The 25,475-nt window shown below is 39.0% G+C and overlaps 1 protein-coding gene across 1 annotated transcript in view; it reads right to left on the minus strand.

Annotated features, from left to right (window-relative positions):
• The window catches only part of TENM1 (teneurin transmembrane protein 1), a 431,171-nt gene that overhangs the window by 388,824 nt on the left and 16,872 nt on the right, over positions 1-25,475 (minus strand). The window contains exon 2 of the mRNA XM_018558628.1: positions 17,299-17,340. Coding sequence (XP_018414130.1) covers positions 17,299-17,340 — 42 coding nt within the window. The remainder of the gene's footprint in view (positions 1-17,298; positions 17,341-25,475) is intronic.

A 25,475-nucleotide genomic window follows, 5' to 3' on the forward strand; every position in this document is an offset into this window, starting at 1 on the left:
ATGTCACAGTACATCAGCCCACACTGGACGCAGGCTGAGGATCCACTTCAGTTCTTGTAAGGTAGGGAGACAGGGTGGATTTAAAAATCGTGTTTGTGCCTGTGAGAATGTCTGTCAGTGTTTGAGGTTGAGTCTGTGGCTGTGTATGTCTGTCAGTGTTTTTGAGGGCCCGTTCACATTAGTACAATGCGTTAATTGCACAATCCCATGCAATGAATGCACTATACCGCGCAATTGTACCTACCACGCGTTCTGGTGTGACAGGTGCATTGCATTGCCATTCATTTTAATGGCACCCCAAAAGCATTTCCAACCCACAGTTCTATTGTTCACATCGGTACCGCAATGCCATGCAGTCCATTGCAGTGCAACTTGGGTCACAACCTAATGACCAAGGACAAATGTGGGTCCTGAGGTTACACAGGTTTAGATCCACTGCTTTAGTGCAATTTGTTATATTTTTGTATTAAAAATTGAATATACTCTTATTTGGCTGAGCCAAATACATGAAGGCCAATAAGAAGGAATCATAACTGCTGGTTTAGATCACATTTATTCATTTATTCTTCCAGTTATTACAGGTATTTTAAGCATACTTGATGGTATATTTCATAATTTAACCTGTCTTGGAGAACTCTACTGCAAAGCAGTATCATCAATTTCCTCCAAGCTGGTGATTAATCACTTTTTCTCACATCCCACAATATAATGCAGGCATATTTCTATAGATCTAAATTTGCATAGAACATGTGCTCTGTGATTGGTAATTTCTTATAAGCCCCATAGGATCATCCAACAAAACGGTATGTGAGCAAACTTGCTGTGGTGCTAGTGACTGCATGGTGAGTCTGTTTTACATTTAATGTTAAAGTGACAGGATTTTTTACAAGCTGAGTTTGCCCAACTGTACATGTGTAGCCAGTTTAGCTCAGTTTTCTGGTCTGGTAGAGAAGGTGCAGGTGGTGAAACCTCAGTGTACTCAGGGAACATGACCATCAGGAAAATGAAAAAGTATTTGGCAGGAATAAGCCTAACTATCTAATTATGTGAACAAATGAAAGGCTCCTTAAACTATGGGGGTATGGAGCCATGACAGTCAAGCCATAAATGATCTCATTTTTTTCCATAAACATTATAGGTGTTCCTCAGAGGAGTGAATGTAAAGCGTGGTCATGTTGTTTATTAGTCTCTAATAGGACTGGTACTGATTAAAATTTTATTGTTCGATGAATCGAATTTTTTTAAATCGATTAATTTCGATTAATTAAAACGCACATACAGATCCAACTACTTTTAGCTGATCTGCGTGCATTGCAACTCTGCATTCACCCAACACTAGTTAGTTTCAACAATTCATGACTTAACTTCACAGTTCACACAAATACGTTTTAAATTCAAACTGTAGCACTGACATAAGTAATTTTTTTTTAAACTTTAAGAAAAACGTAGAGAGTTAGTTTAATTATAAAACGTATCCAGTATACTGACTATCAGTCACTTTATAGTAGGCAAGTAGGCATCACTTTAGCCAGTCACGCAGACATACCAGAGCATTTACATTTTCTGGAAGCAGACATGATCGCATTTTATTGATGATATACCATGAAGAACTGAACAGTCTTTCGTATGGAACAGATGTTGCCGGTACACAAAGAATTGTCTGCACAAAACTGCTTAGGACAGAAAAACAATGGTTATTAAGTTTCCACCACATGAGGGGATCCTCTGTTTCTGGAATGGGAGCTTCTACTTGGTACCGCGTCAGCTCGGCCTGTGCACAGTGTACTGCATCTGATTCGTCAGCTAAAGGACTGTGATTCAGAGTTGCTCAGCAACAGAGTAAGTTTTTGTTTCTCCAGCACAGGTACTTTCATGATATTGGGGCTGTTGGGGAGCAGGCACTGTCCAGCCACAGCAGGATGTGGAGAGTATTGGGATGCCGGCACTGTCTGGCCCAAGTGGCTCCGTCGGCTAAAGAAGGGAAGGGGGAGGAGTCCAGTGACGTCGATGTCCGTGACATCTCCGGATCTCCAACGGGACTCCTGGAAGACCCGGAAGCCGGCGGAGAGGTGAGTGTTACAGCTGTTCTCATATTCATTACTGATCAAATGAATTTTAATCGATTCAAAAATTTTACGATTAATCGATTATTAATCGTTAATTTCCACAGCCCTAGTCTCTAATACTGCATAGCTAAAAACTGATTGGTAATATTAATGTTGTAGTATGTTATTTTAATTGTATAGTATGATGCAGAAATGCACTGAGCTATGAAAATAATATCCATGACAGAAGTACATCTGTGCAAAAAGTTTCTGAAAGGAGAATTCTGTATAGTAATGATTTTGAAATTGAACAAAGTGAGGTCATCAACTGATTGGATTCAATTTTAAGTCTGTTTCTAAATAGACCCAATGTTAATATCACTTAACAGCTGGTAGCAATTCTTCAATGTTTAGTTGTTAAGCATTTCCCAGCATGATTTAATGGGATTAACACAGCCTATATGTTGGCCTTTTTTATGTCTTGCTTGGTTTGTTACCTAGCTGAAATTTTGAGAGCAGTTTAGTGTAAATTGTGCTGATTAAAGCTGCTAATAGGGCAATAATGATTAAGGAGGCAGGTAATAACTAACATTCACATTTAAAATGAATTCATGTAGTTCAGTTGACAATGGTTGATATGCTAAAACAGAGCACAGGCAGTACAGCTGGATAATTGTAAGGATAAAGCATTCATAGAATAATTGTCCTGTCATTGGTGTGGCTTTAAATGATGAAATATTTAAGGACCAATTTCCACAAATCAGAATTCAACACCCATCTCATTTGTGGACCTTTGTATGGAAAGAGCCTGTATAATTTCATTTTTCTGGTGCCCTTTGGCAGGTTCCTCCATTCTACCATGCATACCTTCCTATCCTCCTCCTTGCTCCTGCTTGCCTGTTCCTAAAACCACACAGGCTGCATTAGAGGAACACACCTGTTTTACTATTCTAAGTGCCAGTGGTGCTCAGTCCAAACATCAGTCACAATGCTTCAAGGGCTTCTAAACACTCAATGTTATGATGTCATCCAAAACATTTATTACAATCAGAAGTAGTGCATTTAGTTGCTATTGGTGGTCATTTTTGCTTCTTGCTCAGTGTGCTATAACTGCTCAAAGAAGAAACAGAGCTGTCAGACTTAGATCAAACTGGAAGTTATGGGAACAGCATCCAGAGAGTCTGGGCGAGTGTGTGTCATGTTCACTTCCATGTATTAAGTAGATATCTTGCTGCACTCCTCACCGGATAGGAGTAACCTGATAAACAGGTGGGTGCACGGATGGCACCGTGAATTGATTTAATTTGCAGAAATGTCGCCAGCACACCGGTATTTAGTTAAATAAGCAAAAGTAAATTTATTGAAGGAACATTGCCATTCAAAAATTAGCGCTTTTGGGGCCATACAGGGTCCCCTTTATTCTGAGCCTGATGAAAGGGACCCTGCGCAGCCCCGAAAGCACTCGTTTTTGAATGGCAATGTTCCTACAGCAAATGGACTTTTGCTTATTTCACTGAATACTGGTGTGTTGGTGACATTTCTACAAATTCATGTTCACTTCCACCATACATATACCTGTATCTTTCAACTTGCAAGCCTCAATGACAAATACATCCCTTTCACAGTTTTATCCCAAGAAATGCTAACCTTATTCACTAGGCTAAGGGGAAATATACCTTGCAAAGGGAAAATCCCCTTGTAAACTAAGGGGTCTATTCACCAAGCAGCCGAAGGATGTAGCTGTAGCTTTGGCCGATCCTGACGCGGCTCCATGTCAGAATAAAGAAAAAAAAGAAAAAGCAGTGTTTCTCTCCTGGGCGGCCGGGATCGGGAGACTCCCAGAGCGCCTGGGAGAGGTTTTTTTTCTGTTTTTTTACGGCAACAGAACCGCCGGCCAATAGAAAACTATTGGGCGGAGCTAGCTGTCATTGCTGGTGGATCGGCTGAGATGTAGGATCGGCTGAGTCGAACTCCTCCTGCACTTTGGGTCGGCCGAACATGCATTAGTAAGACCTCATCTGGAATTCAGTTTTGAGAAACCACTTTACAAAAAGAATGTTGGGTAACTGGATAGAGTGCAGAGAAGGACAACTTATCCAATTAGAGGCAATTATCCACTTCAAGGTCAATGAAAAGATCAAGGGAGCACTCTTTGCGTCTAGAGGAAAAGAGGTTTTTCCCTCCCCATACAGAAATGCTTCTGCACAGTAAGAGCTGTGAAAATGTGAAATAGACTCCCTCAGTAGCTAGTTCTGGCCACCTCAGTTAATTTTAATTGTTTTTTTTTTAAAAAGGTGGATGTGTTCCCAAAATGTACAGCATATAACTTGCTATTATCATTTGCAGGTAGTAACCCCATCGGTTGTTGATCTTGTTAATATCCAACTGCCTTAGTACATGAGGAATTAATTTTCCCCTGTCGAACAGATTGGATAATGCTTTGTGAGTGTTTTTTTGCCTTCCTCTGGATCAACTGTGGATATATGAGTTCTTTATATGGGGGCTATCAATTTATATAGTTATATTTATATTGGTTGAACTTGATGTCTTCTTTATTCTGACTAATTATATTACTTTGTAACACATAAAAACACACACACCAAGGTAAACAGTCTGTTCACTTTTTAAGGGAATTTGCACTTTGCCAGGGGAAATTTCCCCTTAGCTTAGTAAATGTGGTGACATTTCACTTTGCATAGAATATCCAATCATGTGCAAGGAAAATAGAAAAAAAAATGGATTTTGCTTGCATGTGATTGGGAGGTAGAAGACAGCAGAGTTTCACCTCATTCACTGAACTAAGGGTAAACTTACCTTGCCAAAGTGCAAATTCCTTTTAAAAAGTGAACAACCTGTTTACCATAGTGTGTGTGTGTGTGTGAGAGTGTATGTGTGTTACAAAGTAACATAATTAGTCAGAATGAAGAAGACATCAAGTTCAACCAATATAAATATATACATTGAAAGTCCCCATATAAAGAACCCTATAACCACAGTTGATCCAGAGGAAGGAAAAAAAACAAAGCAATTAGCAAAAGGCCTAATATATTTTTGTTTCAACAGATTATAATTGTGTAAGAATATATTTATTCTATTACAGCAAGCCATTGTTCTCCTTTTATTTTTCACCATATACTGTATAACATATAAATAACAGCTGTTTTTTTTTTTAATTACCAAACTACATTGGGGGAAATCAGTAAAGTCTTGCCACCACTTGTCTGGTGGTTTAAATTGTCCTGCGCCAAATAAAAAAAAAGCCCTGTTAGCAGTTTTGGTAACTTTTACATAACACTTGCAACATATTCCGGTAGTTATTAATTGTGCCGCTTTTAGCATCTGTCACTATGGGTACAACAGATTCAAAAAGAGTTACCGAGAGTTTTACAGTTTGATAAACTGGTGGTAGTTAATACCAGCTCTGATCTGGTATACAGAGAGATGCCATTTCTCAGAGTGGGTCATGTACAGTATGTACTTGAAGTTGCCATGAATCTGATAGCTGTCTGCTCATTGGTTGCTAGGACACTGGGCTGCCAACATCCCAGCAACCAATTATGTATCCTCAGCCCCATTTAGCTGACGGACGGAAGATTCCCCAGCCAGCAGCTGAACATATACAAAGGCTGGGTTCACAACCGATCATATTTTTTTCAGCTTGTTTATTTCAAGTTTTTTCCGTTCAGTGAAACGCGCGTTTCACTGGCGGTATGATTATAAACATTTTTTGTTTTCCTTATTTTCTCTATTTAAAAAAAAAATTCATGTTCAAACTTCCCGCCCCGGCTCTGCCCCCTGCGATGCGGCTGCTCGCAAGGGACGGTACCCGGAAGTTGGCAGCAGCCGGAGGACACAGCGTGGATCGCGGACAAGGTAAGACCTGTATGCTGTATTCCCGAGTGTGGCTCGGGGTTACCGCTTTGTTAACCCCGATCCACACTCGGGAATACCAATGAAAACGTGAGGAAAAACTCCCAAAGAAGCTCCTGTACTTCTTTGGGCGTATGGCGTTTTTAAGCACGTTCCTACATGCCGTAAAACACCCAGGTGTGAACCAGGCCTAAGGGTCTTGGGATGATGCTGACTGATATGATCATGATGTCAGCCCACATCCCCCTACTCTTTGTTTACATTCAGCTGTCAGCTGGGCAATCTCCTGGCTGGCAGCTGAATGGGGCCAGGGCTGAGTCACTAGTTGCTAAGATGTCTTTGGCTGCATAGCCAACAGCCTCATAGTAACCAATTACATGGCTAAGTGGGTAGAGCATGATGGAAATGCCAAGTGATTAGTTCCTCATTGAGTCACTCTGCTGCTCATTAACAGCGGATGGAATTCATAGCCAATAACAGGTTGGCTATTGGATATAGAATCCACCCTCTAATTGTTGTAAATCAGTAGCAGAGCACACTTAGAGGGGAAATAGCACCTCAGGATTCCCATCAGGCTCTGCCTCCACTGTCCGCATCACTGGTTGTAAACTGAGCTGTCGGTTGTAGTAATGTATTTACATTTAAAAACAAAATTCTCTATTTTTGTGATTGTTTTTCATTACTTCAACTTCACGGACCAATCCTGGATGCCAAAGATGCTGATGCTGTTAAATTGCTGGGAAACCCTTAAAAGGGTCTATAAAAAAAATGCTACTTTTGTGTTCCTAACTGTTGAACTCCAAGTCCTATTGATCAAGTTTTCTTCTGGAAGTTTTTGAGGATGCTGTCAGCTGCTGAATGCTTGGTAGACAAATTATATGAATTTCTCTTTTTTTTTGTTTCTCATCATCAGTAGATACCTTCCTGGTTTAAGATATTAAGAGGATAAGAGGAGCCAATGTGGCTGTGTTTCTGCTACATCCTAGAAAAACTTAAACCATAATTGTATTTTAAACATCATAATTACCATCATCAACATCATAGGCAGCTATCCTGCCTTGTTGGCTTGGGCTATGATGCCGGGGCTGCTGTGATGCTGCAGTTCCTTAAAAAGAAAATCTTCATTCTTGGCTTCCCTCCATATTTGCTGCTGCACATGCTACCTTGATCATAATCATTTAAAAAGATTAAAACATTTTTTGGTCCTTCAGTGCTGAGATTTTAAGAGACAAAGGGATCTATTCACGAAGCTGCCGAGGGCAGCCGAGTGAATGACCGATCTGATTCAGCACGGCTGAGCCGAGCCAATGTATATGCGTTCGGCTCGCCTGAGCCGCTCGGCCATGATCGGGAGCTGTACGGGCTATTGTGAATAGCCCGTACAGCACCCCTTCGGTTCTACTGAACCGAAGGGGTCCTGGGGCCGAAGCTAGCCGAGGGATCGGCCGAAGCTACGGCCAGATCCTTCGGCAGCTTCGTGAATAGACCCCAAAATTACAAAAGTAGAGTTTCCCAAATAAAATGCTTTGCTTGGGTTCTGATACACACAGATCAGAGAATGTACAGACAGTTGGCAGGCAATATTTGCACTATGATATCTCGAACATAGTAGCTGGCTATGTATTTCTATTGCTTCTGCCAGTTTGAGAGTGGTCTAACTGTTTTTACACTAGGAGCTTTTTTTTCTATTTATTTCGTTATAAGAGAATGAAACAAATTGGAATGTTATCGTGCCATTCTAGCACTGCGCACATTCTATAGAATATGATAATCAGCACTGTTTCCTTTAACTGTCATAGTGTATTGCTAACAGGCTTCCCTAATAAACATTCCTTTGAGGTGTGATTCACTTGCACAAGCTCATGTTTTTATATTGGCAGTGCAGCTACAGTTGAATTATGAATAATGAATATTTAAATGGCCTCAGCAACATATGTAACTCACATTTTAAAGGGTCATTTATCAACATACATTTTCTTTTGTTTTTAATCTAATGCTAATTTATGCTTGTGACACAGTATTCATCATGAACTTCTCTGCATGTATACAGTCCATACCAGATGTACATTGTTAATTGTGGGTAATAAAGAATTACATAGACAAAGTCATATCTTGCAGTTTAACAATTCTAGATAATCTTTTTAGAATATGCTGTATAATGAAACCGTGTCAGAGCACATTCTTCAATATAAATATGATTTTGTTTCACAAACACCCATTCACTAACAGAATTTGTATGTGAAAGGTAACATTTACAATACTGTTTATGTATTTGTTTACATAATTAGCATTTTTGTGAAAAGCATTTGAATTCCTTATGCAAGATCCTATGGTTCATTGTGTTAGGATGCAGGAGGGGGTAAAATTAGTCCCATGCTGACCCATGTAACCATTGCAGGGGCAACAAACTGACAGAGCTTGATGAAAATCCTCTTATTCACATATGTACTCTCATACATAATTGTGCAAATAAGAAGCATTGCAATGCAATGCTTCTTATGTGCACATACAAGTATTATGTGTAGAGTCTGTGCAAGCTTCTACTATGACAATATCCAAAACAGGCTAAAGTTAAAAATCTGTGCACTTGTTTGGACTGTCTTTTCTAACAAAAAGTGGATGTGCCTCTCTAGAACCTCTAGGTTTATCTTTAGGGATCTGTCTATTTTTTTCTTTTGTGTGAATTACTAATGTATAACCCACATATTCACTTCTATTGACGGATAACAAACCAACGCAGATATAATTGCCATTACAAACCCATAAAGTAGTTAAATCAGAAGAATGGATGATAAATAAGTCAGAATTTCCAAGTAGAACTTCAGACAGCATAATACTTTTGTTTTGCATTACTGAAAAGATGTCCTCTAAATTATTAATGTTACATTTTGTATACTTGTATTGTTTAGTTTCCACAGTGGTACCTGAGTGAATGTCAAGCACAAATCATTATAAAAGTACATAAATAATGGAGATGAAAAAGGTAAAATGCTCATATACTGTTATTTCTCTGCTGGCCTTTGAATATTAAAATCCAAGCTCAAATATTGTTTGCAAACCAGACATGTTATTGTAAGGTCAGAGAAATAACACAAAACATTTTGTTGTGTGGTTGAATAAGTAAAGATTTTTCGAATTACTACTATGATTAAATAATTATAATTTTGATAAATATACCTACTGTGACTTGGTCATGTTGCAATAGAAACATACACTGTGTGACAGTTTTTCTATTTCTGCTCCATGCTGCAATATGTAACCACTTCCAGGTCTTAGGTAAAGTGCCTCTAAAGCAGAGGCAGACCTTTGGCCAAGGCACCATTTCTAATCTTCAGTACTGAAGAGTGAAAAACATAAGCCATGCATCTGTATGCAACACTACTATCAGGATTGAGTAAGTAAGAGGAACTGTTGTATATTGCATCCAAGGATGCAAATACTTTTTTTTAATGATAACTGATGTTCTAGAAATGTGCTTTGAAACCGAGTTCTAGGCAAATTGAATGTAAGCACGCATCTTGAAAAAATGGGGGATGGTGCAATTACAGGGCTTCTTGTTGTTATTGGCCTAGAATTTCTGTACCTTTTGGTACCCCTACCAGGTTACCAAGTCTACTTCAGCCAGGTTCCACATTTAAATCATATCGAATTCCAAAAACAAAAATGTAATGTATTGCAGCTTACCTATATTTAAATGTGGTGGCAACATATTTTCTATTTTCAGACATTTTTCCTTTATTTTCAATCGGTGATCCTGTGCATAACACAATAAGCTGGCCATAATTGGCTCTAATTTTCCCTGATTCCTGTTCAAATTAGTCAAAATTGGAGCCATTGACTCAACAAAAGTCAATTTAAAAATGGACTGAGCTGAGTGGGAAATCATTGGCCAAACATTGACTGCATCCTGTCAGATGCAGTCACTGTTTGGATATTCAGGCAGCTGCAGGTGCTCTGGATGCTGCAGCTACCTTAATACCATAACTGGCACTGGAGTCCTCCATCCACCCTGTTTAGCACTGATGAAGCAATCTATAGAATGAGAAAACAATAGCTATGTAAGGGTAGCATTACTGTGCCTGGGTGGCTTCATTCACTCCTACACTGCATCTATGAAGGCATCCATAGTTTTCAAATAAAGATAAGATTGTTTTTAATTTCTATTTATCTAACTGGAAGTGACAAAGACAGTGCATTTCAGATAAAATTACAGGCATTTTATGCACTTGCTGAAAATGTTTTCTGGTCTAAAATAGACAACTAATGCAGCCATCCCATCTAAGGACTGATAAGCTACAGTGTAGGTAATTTCTGTTGGTGAAGAAAACCCAACCAATATACTGATTTTATAAACTGTTATATGTTTTATCTATATATCAAGCAAATTCTTAGAAAACAATAAACAAAAAGACATTGTATTTCTTGCATACAGACAACTCAAACATGTTTGGTATATAAGAAAAACAAATATTACAGCTTGAACTTTGATAAAGTAAGAAGCACTGCATAGGGCATACATCTAGTACATCTTGTGAACTATGTAACTATGCTCTCTATAAACTTTGGTTATTGAATTCTACATTTTCAGATTGCAAATGCTGGGTTGTAAGTCCCAGGAAATTAGCACCTTAAATGTAAAGGATGCCACTGCCAACATCTCTTGAAAATGCTAGTTGCCTGTCATGTTGATAGTGTTTCATATCACCGGGCCAAACCCAGTTTGCAGTTAAGTATTGACTCAGTAATGATGCCAGAGGGTTCGTAAAACAGCCTAGCAACTGGTATTTTTAGAAGTAGGTCAGCAATAGAAGCCTACAAATTGCTATTATTCCAAGTATAATTGCAACAGATATACTTATTGAATAGCGAACAGCACTGAACTGAACCACTGAGCCATTTTTAAAACACTTTGGCATGCAACATACATATTTCTGTTACTGAACAAAAACACACAAATTAAACTGAATTTTAGAGACATGAATATAAAATGGAAATCAAAAGTTAAAATTGACCTGCAAATCCAAACTAATCCAATATACTAGTGGTGCTCGCAGTAAATCTAATTCCGAAGGTCCATTGTGCCCAAGCTTTGTGCTATCACATACCAAAAAATCTATAAACTATTTTTTTTTCAGTTTATCATAACTAAGTCTGAGTTAACATCATGCAGGTCTTAACTCTTTTTACTGACAAAACAATTGTAATGTACCCCAATTAAATAATTAACAATTTCCCCTGTAATATTTATATATAGACATATTACCAGGTGTGTGTAGTGAATTATATTGTTGATTTAAGCAGCTACCCAGATCTGCCAACCCCTGGATCCTATTGCAACCCAATTACCAGACAAGACATTAGAGTGGGGTTGCATACAATTGACAGCTGGGATGTTGGGGTTGGCACGTCTATGTTAAGTTAAAACAAGCTATGCAATACTAACATAAAGCTTACTTAGACTGCCCCACAATAACTTAAGCCACCAGTCTTGCTTCAGCCACTCCTCCACAAGCTGCACTTGCATCCCACAGATCAAAATGAGGAGAAGGAAGATAAAAAATGGTTCAATTTCTTACTTCTATAGTTTACAGGTTCCATTGTCACTTGCAGACCAGAGTCCAGAGCTCAGAGCCCCAATGAGCAAGATCAAACAAAACAGGGTAAACTTAATCACCTTCCCATTTATATATAATAGCTTATGAATTGCAAAATGATTTCTTATATTCCATCACCATGAGTGGGTTAACTTCAAATTGATTTATGTTTAGCTGATAAGAAATGGTATGTCGCCACATATTTTCTCACCTAAGTGTCTTTTAAGCTGGTGCTATGACTAATAGCTCTTATCATGGCTTACTCTTCACTGCAAGTAAAGCTAACATCATAAAAAGTAATCTTACGCAAGAAATTTCTCCTTGATATCCCACATCCTTGTTTCAAACACACTACAAAGACAAGGGTAGGAAAAATTTTTAATAAAACAGATTATAAAAAATGAGATGGTGATAGATCAGATGTCCCCACTAAAAGTGAAAGGTGTTTCTAGAAGTGCACCTACTGTTACAATGAATTGAAGTTTAACCTCCCTGGCGGTATGATTATTCACAATTTTAGCATCCCAAAGTGATACATTGTTTTTCATGGAAATGTGTTGTTTTATATTGTAGGCCTGTAATTCTTAGTAAATCTTAGGAATAACTCTTAGGAATAAAGAACGTTGTTCTCAACCTGGTCTAAACCCGCTTTTGACCTAAAGGGGCGCTTTTTGGATGCCATGGACGTTTACAAGTTTCCAGGCAGAAAGAACAGTAAAAGTTCAGGCAGGGCACTGGACAAAGCTCTAGGGACAAAATTGAAGTGAAATAGTTTGATACATAAGTGTAATTATAGCAGATTGCATTGTATTCTATGTATTCTGTGTAAATGTAATTTTTCACTTTTAAATTTCCACCGGCTCCGCCCCCCACTGTGACGCCCGAAAAAACAAAAGTAAAACTCAGATGCCGGCATTGGCTGGCCACGTACATCAGAGGACACCATGGGCTCGCAGGGACAAGGTAAGTGTCACTTTTCTGTGCATTCCCGAGTCTGGTTTGGGGTTACCGCTCCCACTACTGAAAGTTAACCTCGAGCCAGACTCGGGAATACTGCCAGTTAGGTTAAGGTCAAGTGGTACAAAATCCAAGGCTGTGCCCTGTATGACTGCTCAAGTCCCACATAGGTAAGGAAAAATATAAAAAATAAATGTCACTAGCGCCAAAATTCATCCTCCAAAGCGGTACAAAAGCTATGACTTTTCACAGGTGGGCAGCACATTAAAAGTCAGGGTGTCTGGAAATCTGGCAAACAGGAAACACAAAAACAGTGTGCATCTCTTGTGTAGAAGTCTTTAATAAAGTAAGCCAAAATATAACCCTGTTGTCCTATGCACTGCCATCTGTACTTTGTTCACTTACCTGAGACTGATTTTAAAACCTAAAGTAGAATAATGGCCTCCCATTAAAAATGTATTCACCATAAAATCTTTTTCTTTGCATTTATTGAAGGACACAGTAGAGACCTTGATCTCTGAACCCATGCATTAAACCACCACTCGTAAGGGTAGGATGCAAGGCACAAAAAGAAGCTCAACCCAGAGGGCAGGTGCTGGTGGTGGTCCTACCCCTCATCTGCCTGAGGCAGCTCAGTTAGTCACAAAGCAGTAAAACAGGGGCACAGACAACCAGAGGGGGGAAGGTGCTGTGTATTCAATGAATGCAGAGAAAATAATTTTATTTTAGGAGTACAATACAATCCTATTTTCTCTTTTGTCCATTGAAGGACACAATGGAGATCTTGATCTCTTCACTAATGGGATGTCCCAAAGCAGTGTACATTAAGGAACCAAATAACTCAGAAACAATGCATAAAAACACACCCTCATATAAACTAAATAGTTGCTTATAAAAGTTTGTGGCCAAAACATGCAACCGCAGATACAATAATATCGTCCAGGACGTACTAACTGCTCTAGTACAATTAGCCAGAACCAGAAAATGTGGAGATTGGCCTTTAACGGCATAAGCCTGTACAACGACTTGTCCAATCCAATGAGAAATGGTAGCCATAGATGCTGTTTCTCCATTTCATGAACCCACAGAAACCACAAAAAAGAATTTGTTTTATGAAAGGATTCAGTAGCAGACAATAACCACACGCTGGCCTGACCACAAACAAACAATGAAACGCTATCTGTTTAGGATTCATCAGACACGGACAAAGGGAAGGAAGGACGATATCTTAATTGAGATGATAGGCAGAAAACACCTTTGGCAAAAAAGAAGGTTGAGATAGAAGAACCACCTTTGTCTTAATGTAAAACCAGAAAAGAGGGTTTACAAGACAAGGCAGCCATTTCTGAAACCCTTTGGGCAGACGTAATAGCTATCAAAAAGACCATTTTCTGTGACAAAGTTAACAAGCGTAAATCCTGAATACTTTCAAAGGAAGGCTTCTGCAAGACTGAGAGCACCAGGTCAAGGACCCATGGAGACAAAAATTACTTTAATGGGTGAGAAATATGCAACACCCCCTTGGATGAAATTGCAAACCAAGGGAAATGATGCAAGAGGATGCTGAAAGAATACTGCCAAGGCCAAAACCTGACCTTTAACAGTACGCAAAGCTAGTTTTGTAGCTAGGATTTTGACTGTACCCCTATGGAGGACAGCCAAAATCCTAGCTACATTAAAAAGCATATGGAGAAACATGTAGGCCTTCCAGGAACGATGGCACATCTTCCAGGAAGTAGAATTACGTGCCTTAAAGTGACATTAAAGCCACAGATAGTTTTCTCCCGCCCATGTTGCTTTAAGGACTTACCTTAAATGATGCCTCTTGATCCGATCATCTTCTTCCTTCCACTTTGTATTCAGCAATCCTTCCAGTGGTGGTGTCAGTCTCTGATTTACCGCAGACTCCTGTCTCTTCCGGTCGCACGGTGTCTGTCCGGTGTGCTCACTCACAGCTGCCTGCATTGACTTACTATTGACTTACAGTGAGTCTCTCCTCTTCTCCCCACTGAAGATCTGTACTGTGCATGTGCCCACCCCATCATGCTGCTCGAGAATCTTCAGATCTTCAGGCGGGAGGGAGAGGCAAAGACAGAGGTAAGTAATAACCTTTTTGGTAACTTTTTTGTTTTTTTATATATCTAATGCTTGCTAACAGTATAAATATGCAAAAAAGAGAGTTTAATTATACTTTAATCATGTTAGGAATCACGGAATTCAGATAACCCCCTCTCTCTCAGTACCTGTCTTTCAATAGCCAAACTGTTAAAACCAGTGACCGTAAAGGAGAATGTAAGATGGGACTTTGAGACAAAGGGTCTGGTTGAAAAAGAAAGTCTGCGACTAGCAACACAATGTCCGAGTAACAAGGTTGATGGGGCTAATCAGGAGCCACAAGATTTACCAGTATCCTTTCAACTTCCACCCAATGTAGGAGCCATGGAAGAAGTTATAGAGGAGGAATAGATAGAATTGTACCTGTACCATGGCCCCACCAAGACATCCATCACATCCAGCCATAGATCTCTTGTCCCAGCCACAAATCTTTACAATTTAATCAAGGTTTAAGGTTGACATCTGGGGTCCCCCTTTTCAGACAAATCTGATGACATCCTGGAATGTAGACAGAGCTAGCACATAACTTTCCGCCCATTGAAGTTTATGATCCTCCCCTACTGCAAAATGCAGGAACTGCTGCTGACACTGACAAATTGGAATTTGGAGATATACATCCTTTATGTTGATAGACACATGAAAATCCCCCAGATGAAGAGAAGAAACCACCAAAAGGATGGACTCCATTTTGAACTTTCAGATCCTTGCAAATATTTTGAGGGCTTTGAGTTGAATACCATCCTTCTTGGGTACCATAAAAAAATTTGAATAGAAGCCTTTGACTTTCCAATGGTGGGACCAGAATAATACCCCCTGTTAAATCAGACTTTCCACTGCCAACCAGAGATTGCGCAGACACACTGGAGGGAAAGAACCCAAGCTGACAGAGAGAAATAAATTCTACTTTGTAAATAAAGAAAATAAAAAATAAAGAAAATAAAGAAAAAATAACCTAGGAACTAAAATCCCCAGCAGGGAGATAGGGCTATGCTCCTTGACTCTAGGCAGCTAAAAACTGAGCTAACGCAGGCAAATGAGGGGTGTGGCCAATATCAGAAGCCGCCCCCTGGGCTGAGCTTCTTTTTTGTGCCTAGCATCCTACTCCTGCGAGAGGCAGTATACCTGTCGGTTCAGAGTGCCCTTCAATGAATGAAAGAGAAAATTACATGTGCAGCAGCACCTAATTATAAGAGCATCTGCACTTGCAGCTTTTGTGTAGTCCTCTGCAAAGTCCTGCCAGTGAAGTCCCCCAATGCAGTTTTTTGTGAATGTGTAGCAAATATGTTGCACTGCTCCTAAATTCAAAGCCAAGTTGCCAAATACAGGTTGCCAAATGTACCTGCTTGCACTACTGTGGGATGAGAAAATGTTGCAGGGAGCATGACTATCAGCATCGTTACTGAGGATTCATGAGCCTATAGCTTGTCAGTCAGCACCTACACACACCTAGCCCTGCCCACCACATTTTGAAACTAAACTGGATTTGATCATTGTTTAGACTGTCATAGAGGAACCTTAGATGTACTTTAAAGGTTTTGTTGTTCTAAATTTCCAGCATTCTGCAGGAAACCACTGGGAAACATAGCATTGCCTACTGCCCGTTGACTAATACATATGAACACAAAAAAAGGGACAGTTACTGTTAAGGATAAAATATCCCTTATAATGTTTTGTGACTGTTTATCCCCTTTTAATACATGCATCCAAAATGTTTTTAAATGTCATATGTAGATCTTGTTTTATTCATATTTCTTATAGAAGTAGGAGTGGTTTGTTGGAGCCAAAAGAGCCTCAGGGCTCTTTTGGCAGGCAAAAGGGCTACCTACTTAAAGGAGAACTATGGGGTCAGTGTTTTTCCCCATAGTTCTCCATAGGGTAACGGGAGGACACAAACTAGCGTCCTCCCGTTACCCTAAGCTCAGTATACCGTGAGCTACAGCTCGCGGTATACTGAGACGCCGCAGCTGGAGCAGATCCCGACCTGGACGTCGGGATCCGCCCAGCTGCGTGAGTGACAGCTGGCTCTGCCTATCTAGAGGCAGAGCCAGCTGTACCCGCCCCCTCCCCCGTCCGTTCTGCCAGTCAGCGCTGGCAGATCGGAGCGGGGAGAGGGGAATCCAGCCCCTCCCCCTGTCACGGCAGAGAGCCGTGACAGGATCGAGAGGTGAGCGAACCCGTTATGTGTTCGCTCACCTCCCGATCTACTGAACCAACCTGTGACAGTCTCATTGTCACAGGTCGGCTAGAACTATGAGGTGAGTGGAAATCAGTCATCTCATAGTTCTCCTTTAATATTAGGTGAGTGGTCATAATGTTATGACTGATCAGTGTATAATCTAAGCAACACATTTTATAACTTTCCCTTTAAATACATATGGAATGATTTGCTTAAGTAATTAAGTTTTACATCAGCTCAACATATCTTCTGTTTAGCCACCAATTCAGATTAACAGATTTGTTTTTCTTTAATATTTTGTCTTAATCCTGTTGACTGTCTTTTTGTGAACAATGAGGTGAGTAAAACTTAAGCCTTCTGTAAATCATATTCCACACTGTACACAATATTAGGTCAAGCAATGGAATGGCAGGTTATAAATGAGATGATCAAGACATACACTATGCCAGTTAAGTGGTGAGGAAATTATGTATGTACTAAACTGTTATTCAAAGCATGTTAGCAACGAAGATAACAATATTTATTGGAAAGCGGAGCTTACTTTTTGGTGTACAGGTCCCACAGTCTAATAGTCTAGTCCAGTCTGTAAGATAATTAATAGATGCCATTTATTCCTCTGCTGTCCAGTTGGGTTGAAATAAAAAAGAAGCAAAATAAAACAAACACAAACATATGCCTGTACATGAATAACTAAAATGTCAGATGGCTGACAAAAACACAAAAAGCACACAGACAAATAAGCACATCAGGGGTAATGTACTACAAGGAGTATTGCTACTTTGTTTTCTTAACCCACATGGTGAATTATTTAAATGTATTATTTTCCGACCTAACTGTGCTTTTGAAATGAATCTTGGTTCACTGGTTTACAGCAGACTTCTTATTTAGTGTGGATACCCTTCCCTTGCTAAAACACCACATTGAACTGCAAAAAAAAAACCCCATAGTGGTAGTGGGATTTAGTTAATACACTTACCTTTTCCCCAGATTCTGCAGTGCAGGGGTGACATCATTGTCCTGTTGATGAGATCCCCTGAAATGCTGAGTAGTCAAAGTGTTGAGAAAAGAGGCTGCAGCACAGAGCAGAATCATCTTCTCAGGATATTTAGGCTACTCAACATTCTCCATGATCCGCACCATGGGTGGAAACCTACAGGTTTTTTTGAATTGTGCAGTTTATTGAAGTGTTTTAACAAGGAGAAGGGGTCCACACTAAACAATTGAACCTTGCTAATTTAGTTCAAGGGCCACCGTAACAATAATCATACACACTTTAGTAAATCACCCCCTATATGTTATTGCCTTAATGAATTTAGTTTGTAGCAGTTATACTATATATGTAAGTATGCTGGACCTGCACATTTTGTAGCAACAACTAAAACCTTGACAATGTGTACAATTTTAATAGCATATAACACCAGACAACATAATCGTGGACCTTATTTTGCCACCCATTTAAAGAATTTTGCAAATTCTCAATGCAAACCATAGTCACATATTCTCTACCATACACTCTCTTAAATGTGGTCAATTCTGTTTCTGCAGTCAATTTATTTATAACTGGTATTTATACAGTGCTGGCAATTTATGCAGCACTTTACATAGTGCACATTCACATTAGTCCCTGCCCTCAATGAGCTTACAATTTAAGGTCACTATCTCACATACATACATATACTGTATACACTGCCAATTAACCTTCCAGCATGTCTTTGGAGTACCCAGAGAAAAACCACGCAAGCACAGGGAGAACATGAAAACTGCTTTTCAGATAGTGACCTGGCTGGCATTCGAACCAGGGACCCCCAGTGCTGCAAGGCAGAAGTGATAACCAGTACGGCACTGTGCTGCCCCCCGTATAATGTGCGAATTTAAATGTAATGCTTTTCTAAACTCCTCCGCTGCACAGAGGTCTGATTAAACATTGGAGGGAAATAAATAATTTCTTCCCATTCATATTAGACCGGTTTGTTTAACTGTGCTTTATAACAAGTACCATAATGCATAGGCATCCGTAGAACCAAGAGACGCTGATGTGAAAAAAAAAAGAATTTTTTATTCCACATAGTGCAACATTTCAGGGTTTAGAAAGTAGGGCTAATACCTGAAATGCCACAAGCATGGCCCATACTTACTTGGAGGTATGGAGGACTGTGACAGTTTAGGAATAGGTTATTCACGTGAGAACACACTCATCTAATACATAATTACTTTCTCTTCTTCCACTGTACTCAGGCCTCCTGACTTTTGTCACATGACATGGTTCACATGTTGTCTCATGTTGACTCCCTTAGTACTCAAAGTAGACAAATTATGGAGGAATCTGTACTTGTAGCTGGTTTGGACATTGTGAAGTCATAGATTTGCTTGGGTAATTTGAGTATGCTTTTTACAAAGCATCTAGAACAGTGTCCTAGTTACCAATTTCCCTCTGAAATCTGTCTCAAGCCATAGAGCTTGTACCACTGTAACAAAACCAGACAAAACCCTGACAAAATGGCCACTGCCTTAAAGTGAATGGCATAAAGCTAGAGACAAGTGAAGAATGTCATGAATAGTAATAGTATTCACTCTTATTTTGCACCAATTGTTCCTGGGCTGAGAATGAAGCCTGTTAGCAATCCAGGTAAGCTGAGGACAAGGTACTAAATGTCCCAACACAGTTTTTCAGTTCCTCGAGTTATGATGGGGTTACAAGTACCAGCAGGTTTGTCAGGTCAAATCTATGAATTTAGACAGGCTACTCCCTGTTCCAAATAATGATATATCATGTTACGTGGATCAGATATTTTGGTACACCCCTTGATCTTCCTGGTGAACAAATGGGAACACTTTTGCTAGTCATGCCATAAAATACTATGTTAGAAAATGCTGTACTTTTAATACTTCAACTACTAGGAGTTAAATGTAAAACATTGAAGGCTACAGGGCAAGGATCGCTGGCTCTGAGATCATATAATTATGCTGTTATAATTCTGTGCTAGCAGCAAAAGGTCAGGCTCACCACAAGCCCAACTTTCAGGTTCAGCTATAACAATAGCAGGCTGATTGCATCATCCCATGTGAGGCAGAAAAATACCAAAGATCAATCACACTGAGAAACACCAGTCATCCAAAGTGATTAGTGTCATGAAATGAACAGAAAAAATTGGCGTATTTGAGCAAAGCTAAGATTTTTTTTGTTGGAAGCATTTTCTGGTAGCAGTGAAATCATGACATTTACATTGTTTTAACAGGTAAACACTAATGACTGTGACATTAATAGGAAAAGTTGCAATTGTTTTAGCAGTGAAATACTAATGATTGTAATATGATTAAGAACACGTGCAAAATTATTGTTCATCTATTGTTAGGTAATTAGTTCAGAATGCGTGTGATGTTTTATTTTTATTGTAATATTTAATTTGTATTCTTAAAATGGTCTTGAAATAAACCGCCCTATACCCACCCCAAAAAAACTACTGACATCTGCCCAACAATGGTTACAATTGTAATCATAACAGAAATAGAAAATGATCTTGAAATTCCTTGAATAGTTCAGTAGAAGCTTTAGCCTGTCTATACGCTATGGCAGATGCCTGTTGGATTTATCTTCCTGCAGAATCTCATTACGGTCTCATTATCAGTTGACCCTATAGTGCTTTATTTTCAAATTTTGCACTATATGTTTCAAAAATAAAAAGTGTTCCATAATTTGAGCACAGCCTTCTACAGTACATCCAAGGTAGAATCTGAATCTTAGAAGTTGTGTTCTCAATCACCCTAGACTCCAACAAATGGTTACAATATTACTTTGAGAAAGAGGAAGTCTAGCAATAGAGTAGGTTATAGCCAGTCTTCTCTAACTGTCACCAACTCTAAAAACATGCACACTCGGCTAGGCCAAATGTACAGATTTTTGCCATAAAGGCAGGAGGTAGATCAGCTACCAGACATGTAGGGTGCCAAAAAATAACAGTTAAAAAATGATAGCAATTGTTTAAACAGGAACAAACGTGATTTCCTCTAAATGCATCTAGAAATATTAGGCTGACAAAAAGGTTCAGTATAAAAATATGACATTTCTGACATTCTGACATAATTAAAAGTGTTAAATCCAGTTCTGTTGCCCTTTGCTTTCCTATGTACTTGGTGACTCAGTTACCTGGAACAAGCAAGAGAGAGAGAATAGTGTGTGATCAGGTAAATTCACTGTCATGTTGCCACTGCTCTGAACACGAATGCTGGGGGTTTTTTTCACTGCCACTGCACTGACCAATGCTGGGAGGTTAATTCGCTGCTACGGCACTGACCAATACTGGTTGGTAAGTTCACTGCCACTGGATTGACCACCAAAGCATGAGTTGAATTTCACTGCCACTGCGCCGACTACAAATACAGGAAAGGAGTGGTATTAAATTCCACTGCCACTGTACTGACAACCAATGCTCTGGGTTAATTCATTGCCACTGCACAGCCCAATGTTGGGGGAGTTAATTCACTGCCCCTGCACTGACCAATGCTAGGGGTTAATTCACTACCACTGCACTGACTACCAATGCCAGGGGGTTAATTCACTGCCACTGCACAGACTGTCAATGAGGGGTGGGGGGGTGTTATAACATGCAACTGAGCACCAGTGCAGTGGGGGTTAAAAGCACTGCAACTGACATCAGTGCTGGGGATTATTATTGCTGCCAATTACACCAATTCTGGGGCCATTAGTCTGGCTACTACTTCAACTTCTGTGTCATTTTGCAGAGTTTAGAAACCTGTGGATTCTACCAAGTCAGTAAGTGGCCAAACTGCCTTCACAGACTGGATCCAGGATGTTTGTCATTGCATATTGGCATTTAAAAAGAGCAGTTAGAAAAAAAATTAGAACGCCTTCTACACACTTTGCTGTTTCTGCTGGGATGTTTTACCTGAGCTTCTAGAAGCACACTGTCTCTGCCACAGCACTCAAAGTGAGAAAATTGTTGCAATACAGACTCTGGGATAGAAAGCACACTGTTTCTAAAGTAACTCAGCATCATATTGTGGTCTGTAGTATTACTCTTGATGTGTCTGATCTCATTAGGACATTAGGAGCAAAGCTGTCTACAGTTTGGAAAGCTGTGCATGTATAGGTGTTTTTTTGTGTATTGAACCTTACTTTCGGAACTGCAAGAACTGTTGTTTCTAGAACAATTCCTGCTGCTGCCATTGCTGTGCAGTAATAGACTGTGTATAATTTCTGTACTGATCAGACACCTGCATAAGCTGCACACACATATACAGCTACACTGCTCACATTTGTAGCAACATGTCTCATCAAGGATCTTTGCATTTACTAGAGATAAACCCTCTACAATCAGACCATCTACAGAATCAGAGTGACCATCACCACCTCAAGATGAAGCTGATTTGCCACTGGTAGATATTTCTGCTAGACGCAAACACACAGTTAAACCTTCCTTGAAGCTTAAAGACAATTATGAAACAAACAAGACGTTGAAGTGACTGATAACATATCTCATCTGTAGAACAGGACTATGCAATGTATAACTGTTGCTGATTAAACATTAAATGGTGCAGATCAAGTAAGCAGTTCACTTTGAAAGCTAAAGAGAGCTTATGAAAGCTATAAAAAACCTGAAAAATATTGTTCTCTTCTCTCAAGTATAAATACAGAGGAGTCTTACATTTGCACTTTAAGAGCTAAATAACAATAATGCCCTTAAAGTACAACTGTAGCCAAAACTTATTTTTAGTTCTGGATAGAGTGGAGAGGGATTGGAACATATGCTATGTTTTTTAAAGTTATCAGTACACCTATACACCTAGCAACCAAGCTTTAGCCAAGCTCGGAGCCTTCCAGTCAGAGATTGCACTTTATGCAGTGTGTGCAATTGTAAAACTATCGTTAAGAGAATTCAAGTCATCCATTTCATCTCTCAAAACCCATGCTACAGGATGCAGGTACCACAAAACATTCCATAAATGATAAATCTACATCAGAGAATCATCCTAAAGAAGCATTAGTGAGACAGCATCTCAAACTACTACTGACAGCAGCAGAACTGAACGTTCAATGGGTGACCAGGAATCTACTAATACCAAGATCCTGCACAATAATACTGATGTTCATGGACTGTGTAACTAGTAACTCTGAATCACAATCTACTTTAGTAGATGCTACAGAGTTGTTCACAGATAAACAGCTGGTGTAAAGTAGCCACTGCTCCAAGCTCACTCTCATGATGGACTACAGCCTCATGTTTAGTTAGCTAATTTGTATTGAAGTTATAGTCTATCACAGTAGTGAGCTTGGAGTGGTGGCTACTTTGCAACACGCACAGGGGCCATGAGGAAGAAATCAGTCACCCTCCCTACGTTGTAGGGATGACTTCCTATGTATTGAGCAAACGGTGCAAGTTGCAATTGAAAAGCAAAATTTCAAGACAGCAATCTCTCCCTTTGGACATGCGTTGTCCAAACTATTACTATTAACTATCTTGGTGTTAGTTGAAAAAAAAAAACCAATACTCAGGTAAGTTTCTCTGTGGCACCAAGAACAGAGCAACAATGAAGGGTATTCCTTTACACCACAAACCTGTAAAAATATTAAAAGCAAAGGCAATAAAAGTCCCTTTTGATCAGTAGGCCACAGCAAGTTTTCCCAACAGACAGTAGCAGACAGTGGCAGACACTTGAAAATGCCTCCTTTGAAATTGTTCCTGCATTAAAAGAACAGAGCTAGCCACTCTGCTCCTATTCAGCTATATAATGGGTGAGAGGAGGATTTCAAACGATGAGAGTCTCCAATCGTCTGAATCTCTAATGTTATTATAAAATTTTTTTACTTTGATGACCAAGTCCCCAGATATTTTCTGTCAGTACTCTTTCATAATTTTAAATATATCCCATCTGACTAGCCATCTGTGGTTCATTGTGTGACTAGACGGCCCAGTTTTCTGTTCATTTCTAGCTTCTTAGGTTTGTATAAAAATCAGAATCTGTGGATGGCATTCAATAATCCACAGATTCTGATGTTCTGATTTCAATCCTCTCTCTGATAAATGATGCTTTAGATTGTTTTTTTGCAATTAAAGGTAATATGTCTGCTATACAGATTTGTTTATAATAGAAATTATAGTACAATATTTTAAAACAACAGTATCATATACTGTATACATATACCATAAACAGTCAAACCAACCTCTATTGAACTTTATTTATTCATAAAAAACACATGTAAAGGTGGTCTAATTTTTAAAAATGATCATTATATGTAATCTACAGATTTTCACTACAGAACGCTTCCATAATAAGTCAAGTGACATATTTTATATATTTTATAATTTCCAGATACAGGGTGCACATAAGGTACACATGTTTTATTAAGTTCTAGAGATATTATTATTATTATTATTACTATTACACACATTTTACTTTGAAAAATGTCTATGACTTTAGTTCAGCATTCCAGAAGAATTATTTTTTAAAGTATTTACAGACTTAGGCTCCATCTACACTTTAGAAGTCTAAGTGAAGGAGACGTGAACATACATTTTAATTTGAGAAGTAAACCCAAGGAGAAATGATTTGTTGTGCTTGAAAGCAAGCCTTAATCTACATCTATTTTGCAGAACTAAGTTTGTGGCACAGTGATAACTCAATTGTAGTGTAAGTAATTTTATTTTTGTTTTACATTGACTTCATTCCAGCTTTCAGAAAATCATATAGATACATCAGCGAAGGTGACCTGATGGTCTGTGTAATCCCTCAGGTTCTGTTAGATGAACAGACAAATCATAAATTAACCTCTGAGATTAAAGTCAAGGAAGAAATTCAAAGATGTGGATTTATCAAATACCATCATCTGCTGCATACATTGCTCCTATGAAGTATTAAAAATTAATCAAATAATCTTACTGAACTGAGATTTTTTTGTTATCTTTAACTCAATTTTCTTTTTCAAAGGCTTTGCACATAGCTTTGATTGACTCTCCATCTTTCGTCAGCTTAAAAAAACCTCCTATCCATCCAAGGGCCTTAGGATTTCTTACGCATACATTCATCTTCAACCCAAGGATTTCAGAGTGAACAAACGCAATTACATTCTTTTAAAAATGCATAAAATAAAAAGTGATATCCCCTGACCTTGACAGAAAAAAGAATGGATACTGAATCATTTCAAGCAAGAAATCCACACTTGCTCTTGTCAAATCCCAATGCTTAGAGATTCATGGCAGCCTATTAAAAACATCTCCAACTACTTTTGCTGGAACAAAGGTGAGAAGCAATCCTAACACTGAGACAGTTTGTATGAAGCTTCTGGTTATTGTGGGTCATAGATCTGGGAACATATTTTTATCACCGATGAGGGTTTATCATCACAACATTTCTCTGTTCGCTGCCCTGCAATGGACGAATGGACAGGAATGCAATGATGGACGAATACAAAAATTGGTACATATCAGAAAATCAGTGGTGCTTTCGATCAATACCATGCATTGCTGCTCATTAAATCTTGTTCAGGACATGCATGAAAAATGTTTCTTGATACTATACATGGATTGCAAATATAAGTGCAATGTATCTATTCAAACCTATATATGCATACATACAGGGGGCTCATTTAGAACACCGTAATAAAAAATGCAAGCAAATGCATAGCATCTGACCATAAGAAATAATCATTTTTTTAAGTGCCACAAGGAATCATCCATTTTGGTGGTTTTGTTTCTTCCCCCC

This window comes from Nanorana parkeri, unplaced genomic scaffold, assembly GCF_000935625.1.
Source record: "Nanorana parkeri isolate BGI_ZX_2015 unplaced genomic scaffold, ASM93562v1 scaffold349, whole genome shotgun sequence".
NCBI lineage: Eukaryota > Metazoa > Chordata > Amphibia > Anura > Dicroglossidae > Nanorana > Nanorana parkeri.